The sequence below is a fragment of the Mytilus galloprovincialis genome, chromosome 1 (genome assembly GCF_965363235.1).
Source record: "Mytilus galloprovincialis chromosome 1, xbMytGall1.hap1.1, whole genome shotgun sequence".
Taxonomy (NCBI): domain Eukaryota; kingdom Metazoa; phylum Mollusca; class Bivalvia; order Mytilida; family Mytilidae; genus Mytilus; species Mytilus galloprovincialis.
In genome coordinates, this window is record NC_134838.1 from 71,678,421 (window position 1) to 71,689,486 (window position 11,066).

The 11,066-nt window shown below is 31.2% G+C and overlaps 1 protein-coding gene across 1 annotated transcript; it reads right to left on the reverse strand.

The window, feature by feature from the left end:
* Nucleotides 1–399: 399 nt before the first annotated feature.
* LOC143083014 (uncharacterized) lies at nucleotides 400–7,308 on the reverse strand. Its single transcript, XM_076259127.1, has 7 exons — nucleotides 6,867–7,308; nucleotides 6,296–6,417; nucleotides 5,533–5,665; nucleotides 4,398–4,553; nucleotides 3,235–3,351; nucleotides 1,877–2,533; nucleotides 400–971 (listed from the first exon to the last, which is right to left on the reverse strand). The coding sequence occupies exons 1-7, from the start codon at nucleotides 6,990–6,992 to the stop codon at nucleotides 954–956; spliced, it is 1,329 nt and encodes a 442-aa protein (XP_076115242.1). The 5' UTR covers nucleotides 6,993–7,308; the 3' UTR covers nucleotides 400–953.
* Nucleotides 7,309–11,066: the final 3,758 nt, after the last annotated feature.

Genomic DNA, 11,066 nt, shown 5'->3' on the forward strand with positions numbered 1-11,066 from the left:
TCATGCAAAAAGAGTCGAGCTTTGATGCGTGTAAAATTACTACCTAATTAATTGAGAATAATACAACTTTAGACAAGATCGCTATTTTAGTGTCTTGGATTTTCAACTTTTTTAATAGAGTCCCCGTTTAGTGATCATCATCTCCAATAAGGAATAATTTAATTTTGGGTGTAAAGCGTCATCTGATTGGCTGACGTTATTTTGTTATAAACTCATAAACATAATTTAGTCATGTGCCCGTGACGTCATCAACGTTTTTTCATGGTTTTCTACGGTTTAAAATGGAAATTATAAGAAATAACGCACGTTATTCAGTATGCACCACATTTTCTATGTCTCAAATGTATTATAACTAGATCAACTATGCCACACGCTCCAATATTTAACCTTTATTCTGTATGATTCCACGTTTATGCATGCAAAATATTAGGGAAAAAAACAAATAAATTCATTGTTGTATATAAGTACATATTTTATTGCTTGATCATTATGAACGCTTTTTTGAAATAAAGATTAAATATTATATCTTGTATTTTGGGTGTAAACATAACAATGTATAAACTTTTAATCATGTTTGCTTTGATATTAATAAGTTAATCTGATAGAATTATAAAAACAAAAACAAACATAACGAAGAGAAGATAAATAAAATATTATACATCATTATACAACATTGTATCTGTTTGACAACTGCACGTTAGAAATAATTGCCGATAGTAATCGTCAATCTCTGCCGTCAATCCAAGTACGATTGATGCCAGATTTTTACATTTTACTTTTAAGATGTGTTTTCAACAATATTTTCTGCAATGTTTTATGAATAAAAAAAAGTTTCACAACACATAATTATGTTCGAAGATGGATAATAAAGTTCCTCAAGACTGATTTCCATATCTGGATTAAAAGGTCCATCAATACTGATTCCTTTAGATCGTGAGTACGTGCCCTCATCATCAATTATTGACAATAATCTGAAAAAATAAATGTTATTTTTTGGACAAAATGTTATCAAAATATTTGCAGATGTTGCGTCCTGCAATGACTTGCATTGTATAATACTGTCTGAGAAACTGAAAACCGCTAAACAGTAAAACTGTCTTAGATTGAATCTTTATCTGTATATATCAATTTGAATAAGAAAATAGAACGGTGCATAATTACAATGCCTTTAGGAACATGGAATTTAAACCCGATCATATACCCGATATAAATGTAACTTTTTTACCATCACAACCACTCTTTCAGAGGTCTGTTGAAAGGTAAACTTTCTGGTCTATCTACTATAGTTTTCTAGAGTTAGTTTAAATTTTCCGAACTATACATGTCGTGCTTACTCATATAGCATATACCTTTTGTATAATTTTTAAAGTTTTTTTCGTCCTCAGTATGCACGTAATAATTGCCACTAAACGTTAAGAATGCCTCACTATATATACAGATTTACGTGTTATTCTGATGAATAGTATTTTAATTGGTTAGCAGATCATTTTGTTTTATTTTTTTAAATTATTCTGGCAAAAACAAATAACAAGTGTGCAAAATTGAGCTTGACGACATATTTGACGGTCTGAGAATGGACGAAAAAAGGCAATTACTACTTATTTCACCTTTTAAATAAAAACAATCAATTTCAAACAGAATACACAGTGTGATATCATATTATTATTCATGTTATACGTCATGCATGTAAACAGGCCGTTGACATGTACAACCAACCCATTGAGAATGTGTATGTATTTTTTCATAACTTATATTGTTTTGCATTAAAATATTGACAAATATTCCCTTTTGTATTTTGTATTGATTTGATAAGAACACCTATTTTGTCATAAGCGCTGTGTAATTGGTCATATGATACAACACATAGATGACTTACCTCCGGTGTTTCCTGTTCGCCCGCTAGAAGCTGTCTTACATCGGATGGCACGGGATCAGTGCCATCCACAGAATCTTCAAGTGCATTTTTGTCATATGGCTTAAACGAATTCAGTCGCCAAATACATCCCTTTCTGGAATATTGTGTCAGTTGGTATTTGTTACTCTGCATATTCTGTATAAAAGACAGTTTATTCGTCCACCATAATCTGGCTTCTTGCGTCAAATATGTTGACCAGATAGAATTGCCCTTTTTTAAAACATCCATGTCTAAAAGGTGAAAAGAGGCCATGAGTACTGGTGGATTTGAATTTGGTAGCAATGGTAACCCATTTGGTCTCACTTTGAAAAATCCTCTTCGGAGAGTTTTCCATGGCTGTTCTGAATTTTTTCGATAGTATACATTCACTAACTTGTTTGCCTCATCATATCTGTATCTAAAAATATTTGACTTGGAATGGCTTTTAACTCCAGCTATGCATGGGTCTAGCCAACCGCTCACATTATAGCACCCATTCAGTTCCTGTGCATTATACACATGTTGATGTAGTTCAGGAAGAGTTGTGGCATCCGTGTGCCTCAGTCTATCAGCAAATACACTAAACATTTGGTCAATGTCTTCATGCGTATGACCAACATACAGAAAGGACAACTGAATCTACAAAGTATTTTTTACAATATTACAGTATTATACTTTCCATGGTTTTAATATCATAAATAAATGCTAAAGAGTGTATGTGCTGTTATATGTATCAGTTATTTAAAATAAAAGGAGTGGGTAGACTGGAGATTTTTTTTACATTGATATACTTATTTATAAAATTGATAAGTAGGATGCTTCTGGTAATTTTTTTAAAGTCTTGTCAGTTCTGTTCATATATATATGCATGTGCGCCCGTGTTTTTCTGAAATGTGTTATTTCATTTGGACAGTATGTTTGTTTGGATTGGGAAAAAAATTACTTTTCGCAGCTATTTCGTCATAAAATGATTTACATTTATATACATGTTGATTTGACAATAGAATCATGTATAAAAATTGTACAGCATTCTAAAAATAATCAGGATGTAGCCCAAACCGCGACTTTGAAAATATAATCGGACCCAGGTCCTACCAAATAAACAATAATCATATAGCGTTTACAGAATATCTTCATGAAATGAACATATGTATTTTCTTTCTTTATTTTTTTCTTTTCACCTCGTTACAGTCTTATCAACGTATATATTGTATCTTTTTTTAATGATATTGATGTAACGGACTTAGTACAAGTATTCTTATAGGCCAATATGAAACACTTTAGAATATATATGTCTTCTAACTTTTACATTAGGGCACGCATTATTCTATTTGGCTTACCTCATAGAAAACTCGACGATGGACCAGAAGTTCTAGAAATGAAAGGATAAATCTGTTTTTGTTTTCCCTAAAGCAATTATCTGCCTGGAGGTACAATACTGGAGGCAATGGACGTCCCTAGAATCAAAAATATTATATTAAAATAAACATGGAAATAAAATAATAAATCACATCATTTTGAATCACGTTTCACTATTGATGTACTAACGGAAGTACTGTAATACTGTATTGTATTTGTATTTATGTTAACAATGTACTATGACAAGCAGTATCCTTTTTTGTTCTAACTATATCTAACAGACTTAGAAATACAATTTATCTAGTTTATAAGATATCGTATATAGTTCATGGGATTACTATTACAGTTTACATGGTACGTTATTTATGGTTTATACAAATTTTTATACAATACTTAAGATATCTCATTTAATATTGTTTATAAAATATCTTATAAACTATACATGATATCTTAACATCTAAATAAAAATATATAAGCAAATATATATATATGTTACATTAATGATTCATCATAATGTACATGTATCTGCATTTCTTCGGTATTTTAGACAAAATGCGTACGCCTATCTTAATTTCCATAGCAACTGCCGATGGTAATACTACCGATTGACATAAATAGACAGACAAGCACGTGCAAATGCATTTTTCTTCGTAGGGTAAAATGATTATTTTGACAAAATTGAAAAAAAATTACTGCTACCTACGAAATTAAAAAAATATATTTCAACTTAAAGATTTCAAGCATCGTACCCATTTGCACATTGTACCTCAGAAATATGTATAAATATAGAACAATATGTTTCATTTTAGAAAAAGATCGTAACAACACTAAAAACAAGTTTTCTTTACTTAACACTATCAGCCAAATTGTTTTGCATAATCATATCAATGTGGGGTTACTATATATTTGAAATGAAAATTTGTTAACTTTATTTTCTTAAGATCAACATAACAAATTCATTTTAGCTATTACTTTGACATGTAATATAAAAGATGAGCTATTATTTTGACCTGTTATATAAATATAGGAGGTTATATAAATATAGGAGGAGTGCTCCTTATGAGGAAACTGTGTCAATTACAATCCACAAATATACTAGACAAGTGTGCATGTATGTCAACATCTGTTACAAATTAATATTTACCTTTGAAGCCTCCCATAATAACTTCATCAAGATGTTCAACGTCAGATTGGAATCATGTTTATACTGATAAATATCAGTGAAAACAAATTTTTGATGTGTGCCATGGTTAATGGCACCAGTTACGTGTGTTTTCATCGGAATGGTTGAAGCAAGGTCCTGCAAAATAAAACATGTTTATATGCTTTTCTATCAGACCTAAGACATTTAAAATTCAGCTAAATTATAAAAATACAATACATGATTGTTTTCAATTTTTACCATGACGAGTTTAAAAATTATCTTTGTTGAAAAATCATAATAAAATAACATTTTAATTTTGTCTCATTTTAATATCCTGTCCTTTAATGTCGTGTTTTTATAATATATACTACAATAACTATGAGTATATAAATAACACATTCAGATGATCTTTTGTTTTGTTAAAATTACTACAACTTAAAATAATACGGGAAAAAAAACCAACACTTGCATTATTAATAGTATAAAAAGTCCATGGTTACAGAACTGACAGGTAATTTATGTCCCCAGACTAATTTTTCTAGTAATTCAAGTTCATCGTATTCCAAGATAAAAACGTCCATGTCCTTTTTTTTTTATCATAAAATTATTTTTGAATCAAATCATTAACATATGAACAATGTAATTTCAAATGTTCTATAAATATTTAAGAGATGTGCATTTTGATTTTTAATAAAACTCACATATTCCCAGGCTAATTTTCATAGGAAATCATGTCCATGTCATCATTATTCCTAAGTAAAAAAAGTCCATGCCCTTTATTTTAAAAGGGTTTGATAAATGTTGTGTTTTATAATTGTTTAAAAGTTTTGCATCAATTTCAATTGCCCCAGACTAATTTCCCTTGGAAATCATGTCAATGTCATTTATATTCCTGGGTAAAAACTCTCACGGCCTTATAAAAAAAAAATTGAGGAAAAAGTTATTAAAAAATTACTTACATTTAAACGTGACGATTTTACATGTAACATTAATTTGTTTATGATATCAAACGAAAGGTCTTATTACAGACAGGTAATCAGAGCTTTAATTGAGGGAGAAATATCACCTAATTTAAGATAATTTCCAAATTCTGTAACAGCAAATATAAAAAAGAAGAGCAAACATGCTTACTTACTTTTCCTTTTCTATCTTTAAAATGTGGTAAACTGGTCTTAGTATTGTCCATTCCATCAATTATCAAACTGAGATACCTGTCAGGCCGCCTACGAGATATCGTTCTCCTACGGTAATATGCCAGTTTCTCCATTCTTAAAATGATGAAACAGAGATTAGCTGTGCTTAGAAACATTAACAGCGAGTATGATCAGAAATGTACTGTGTCTTTTTTTTCTTTCGTTTTTGTTCTTTTTGTGCTTTGCATCAATCCGACGAGTTGATAAGAGGAGTGTAAGGCGCCAGTTTAACCACACCACTTTCTGTATGTGCCTGTTTGAGGTCAGATGCCTGTTCTTCGGTGGTTATCGATCATATTATTTTTTCATTGCTTCGTACATTAATCAGGCTGTTATTTTTCTCGTATGAGTATGGGGTATGGATTTTGCTGATTGTTAAAGGTCGTATAGTGACCTTGGCCGAAGTGTTGACTCATTGGCAATCATACCCCATTTCATATCAAAATAGCGGATGCAAGTGTTGAACAAAATGACAATCAAATATAAAAGTTCTTATTAATCTTTTTTTTTTATTTCATTGTAACAGTTTGGATTGTTTTATGAAAATTATTGATGTTGTAATGTTTACGCCCCTAGTGCCCATAATTAGCAATCAAAATATATCTTTCTTCTTCTGTATGTATTATCTAATTTTCATTTAAGATTTAAAAAAAGAAAATGAACACACAGTAATAAAATATTGCCTTTAGATATACGATAACTTACATGATCCGATGAAGATGGGCTTGTTTTTCTCTGAAAATAGCTTGTCTTTTCTGCGGATTCAGTTGAAGCTGTAGTGCTCTGTCAAGTTTAACGCATGTTGTGCACTTTGTAAAAAGATTTGTCTGAAATAAATACGTTTTTTTTTTTTTATATAAAATGCACACTGTTTAAAAATATTACAGAAAAAAATAACCACTAAAAACGTTTATATATGTATAAGATATATATTGTCTCTTCACTAGAAATGTTTGTACTGTCGTCTTTTGGAAAAATTATACGGAGACAGAAATATGGAACAAACTACACAACTAAAGACTTCATTCTCGGAGGACCTTTTGCATATATATAAAAGCTTATTCCATCGTAGAAAAGAACACAAGCTTAAAATTATTAAAATTTTGTCAAGAACATGGACAGTTGAGAATAAAGATATTTATAAGTACATGATTATTTATGAATTTTTTTTCTCAAAAACATACGTGTACTTATAATGACTGATTGGGCTGCTTTTTAGAATTGAATTTTGAAAATTAATTAATCTCAATCAAAATGTATCATAAACAAAACTTACTGATCTGATTTTAACATGACTATAAAACTTCCTCCAAATGGCGTAAAAAGATGTTGTAGACATAAAATTATTGAAATCCATTATCTGTTCGTTTCTATATGCTATATAGATTTCTTTCTTCCGCATTCCAAAAGGCAACCAGACTTCTTGTTGATGAGGTGGCCTTTCTCCACGTTGAGCAATGTATTCTCCCAACCAATGGATAGCTGCTTGCTTTTGTTCACTGAAAGATTGGCCCGCTTTCGAGTTTCTTGTTAGGTTACTATTCTGCCATTTTGTTCTGTATCTGTAAAAGCTACTTTTTGTTATACCATGTCCTTGTAGCCATGCTTGTTGACAAACCACATTCCCATTTATACGAAAAGTAAACCTTTGATTACATGTACTTTCAGATGATGGTTGAAAGTCTTCAAATTTTCCAGAAAACCACTGTTCCCTTTCTTCCGTGTCTAGATTCCAATATAGTGTTCTCAATTTCTTTATAACTTTTCTTTAATAGAATTTTTTAGAAGTACATTTTCTTTCGCATCCACACTTTTTTGTAGCTTTCTTTAAGGCCAAAGAACATGCTTTTTTCATTATCATAGTCGTTGTGTTGGTTTTATCTGAAATGGTAAAATGAAACTTTTGTTTATAATTTTATTTTTTAAAATACTCATACTAGAAATTATTATTATTTTGAAAATTGATTTGACTTTTGTATAACATAAGTTGCGAATGAAATACTTCTAGTGATCTAGCTATAACCGGCAATAATAAATTGGAAGATAACACCTGTTTGTTCTTTTTTTTATATGATGCTTGCATGTGTATGAAGAATATACAGCCGTTAAATATAAAAAGGAAGATGAGGTATGGTTGTCAATGAGACAACTCTCCACAAGAGACCAAATGACACAGAAATTAACAACTATAGAACTATACCGTTCGACCTTCAACTATGAGCAAAGCCCATGTTATTGGTTAAAATATCAATTAAGGGATTGACAGCAACGGGAAATGTAGAAATGGTCCATAAAAAAAATTGTACTCCATAAACAATATGAAGATAAAAAAAGAATAATTGTTTTTATTAACTATAAAACATTCAAAATAAACTATCATGACTATGTTTTCTATTACATTAATATATATATTGAGTTAAGTAATTATTGTCTTCATTTGTTTTTGTTGTTGTTATGCTGTAAAGTGTATATGGCAATAAAACTTTGAATTTGAATTTGAATTTGAAAATAAATTTTAGATTTATGTCAATCATTTATAAAATAGAAGAAGCAATAACAATGTATCAAATAGTTTGTTATTGATACTGATAGATATACCGGATTGATTCTTTTATAACTTGAATTTAGTTAATAAGTTGTTAAACTAGAAAAAATAGTTACTCCTCGTACTATTTAACGATTGAACAAGATGCTTAATAAAACAAACTGTATTTGTAATATAATCGTATAACACCAAGAAATTGGTTTTGATCAATAATGCAACGAACCTCTACGTCCCTTTGAAACTGGTGTACTAGTCTTGAAATTAGGATGCTCATATTCCAAATGCCCAAAAGGCCACCCCAAGGGTGACTGGGGTATAGAAATATGGTCACTTGGTCTTCTCCCGACCGGCAGTAAAACGCTTGCTGAAGTGGGGCGTCCGTTTGGCTGTGCGGGATGTATCAAGTTCGCAGTCACGCCCGTCAGAAGGGGACGTTAAATCCGATGCCTCGTGTAAAGAGAATGCCACGCTCTTTGCACGTTAAGAACCCTTGCAACAACTCTTTGAGGTGGTCCGTAGGTGGCCTGTTGTAAGGCAAAATTTATGTCCCTATCCAATATACCCTCATTTTCCAGTGGCAGTCCAAATTTCCCCGACCATCATCCTAGATGGCCTCTATTACAACAACCTACCTATTGTATTTATTGTGAACTTGTTCTCGTCCTGAATATGCATGAAATATTTGCCACTGGACGTTAAGCAACCAACAATCAATCAAAACCCAAAAGGTTCCGACTGTGTGGAAGATCCACTTGTTGGCAGTGTTGAGCTAATGATGGACAAATTATCTGTACTATTAGAATCCGAATTTCGTTCAAAAAGATCTTCTTCGCACAAAACAGGTGCTCTTACGGGTGGCGGTGGTTCATCATCAATAAAATCGTAAACTGCTGGAAACCTTTCAGCAATTGGCGACAGTATGTGGATGTGCCTTCTCTCCACATTATCTTGTATAAGTGATAATTCTTCAGTACTGTTTTCGCAAATACTTGATGTTTCTAAGTCACTCTCCTGAAAATTTCTTCCATTAAATGAACCCACACTGTTTTCCAAAGTTTGTTCACTAGATTGCACAAAGACTGATCTTTCTTCAATAGAACACTCGTGTTCAGTAACATCCAAGGTTTCACTATTTTGAAAATTATAAGACACTTCAAAACTTGAAACTTCTGTTATGCTTGAATCATTTACAGTATTTTCCATGGTAATCTTATATATTTTAATTTTAGTTTGAGTAATAACGAACCACCATTTTGAAAGTACCTCAATGAGGAAACATAGTACCTTAGTCACATGACCATTGTATCATCTCCATGTTCGTGTAACATTAGAAGTTGCATTCTACTTCATAGAACTGCTTCGTAAACTTCATAAGACATTCATCAATGTTACGTATAAAGAAAAGATTATGATAAGCAGCAGATTGCCTTTAATCTGATAAATTCACCAACACACAGTTGTTTGCACAAGAAGATTATTCAATGGACCACAATTACTTTATAGTACAGCCCGAAGAATGCCCTAAGATTTGAGGGAATCTCAAATTACACACCTGATTACCTTCACAGTTTGAAGTCCTTGTAATTTATATATCACTATTCCCAATAAACTGACCACAGATGTTACACATAGATTATCTGATAAGAAAGTCAACATTTTGGCATTTTCCTGGGCATTTTCTGTCTTTACTAGAAAACTTTAAAAAAAAATTCTACTACATGTAACATTATCCATGTATATATGTTCCTCATAAGATTTTGACAACCAAGTCACTGTTTTTATCAATCATGTTCAAATACAGTTAAAGTAATATAAAATTAAATTATGAATATCTTTTATTAATTTTCATTTTTTTTTAATGTAGAATTATAGATTGATATCATAATTGTCATTTTGAAGATTAATTTTGATAAGAAATCAATATTCTTTGTAATTTTCACATTTGTTTGATAAATTTGATTAAATGATAAAACAAAATATTCTTGGTTTTTGAACAATTTTTTTTATAAAATATTCATGAAACAAAGACAGTCTGGGATAAGAACACCCCTCCCCCTTTTTATACGCCTGATGAAAGGAAGTCTTATGGTAAATCTTTGTCTGTCGGTCTTTAACATGTCAGACATCAACATTTTCTAGTATTGGGAGAAAAAACTGAAAAATGGTTTCAGCAGTTCTCATGAAACTAGTATGGTGACTTGTTAATATCTATTTATTTAAGCTCCCTTTGCTTTTTATAAATTTTATTTTTCACATCTCCGAGTTATGGGATTTTATTCATAAAAAGGGATGATTCTCCAGTTTGCAGACAATAACCTTAAAGTGCTTTGACCATTTTTGATTAAACTTTGTTGACTGATATATATATAAATATATATATTAAGATAACCCCCCTTTTTTCATAAAGTTCTGATATGACATTGAGAAGTTATTGAACTGTTATCTCGAAAACCGTAAGGCGTATCATGCCCTCTAGCTCATGGTGCAGCTTTATTGTTTTTATGCCCCACCTACATTAGTAGAGGGGCTTTATGTTTTCTGTTTGTATTGTCCTTTCGTTCCTCTGTCCTTACATGTATTTAAAGGTACCAGGAATATAATTTCGTACGCCAGACGCGTGTTTCGTCTTCATACAATTCATCAGTGACGCTCATATCGAGATAATTAAATAAGCCAAACAAGAACAAAGTTGAAGAGCATTGAGAATCAAAAATGTATGTCTGTCCCGCTTCAGGTTAAGGTTTTTGGTCAAGATAGTTTTTGATGAGGTTGGAGTCCAATCAACTTGAAATTGAGTACACATGTTCCATATGATATGATCTTTCGAATTTTAAATCCAAATTATAATTTTTTTCCCAATTTCATGGTCCACTGAACATATAAAATGATAGTGTGAGTGGGGCATCCATGTACTGTGGACACATTCTTGTT

Excerpts from the sequence above, each read along its gene's own strand:
- LOC143083014 (XM_076259127.1), bottom strand. The coding sequence starts at position 6,992 with ATGCGGAAGAAAGAAATCTATATAGCATATAGAAACGAACAGATAATG. Across the intron at positions 6,418-6,866 it reads GTCATGTTAAAATCAGATCA|ACAAATCTTTTTACAAAGTG; the intron begins GTAAGTTTTGTT and ends TATTTATTTCAG. Across the intron at positions 2,534-3,234 it reads ATCGTCGAGTTTTCTATGAG|ATTCAGTTGTCCTTTCTGTA; the intron begins GTAAGCCAAATA and ends AATACTTTGTAG.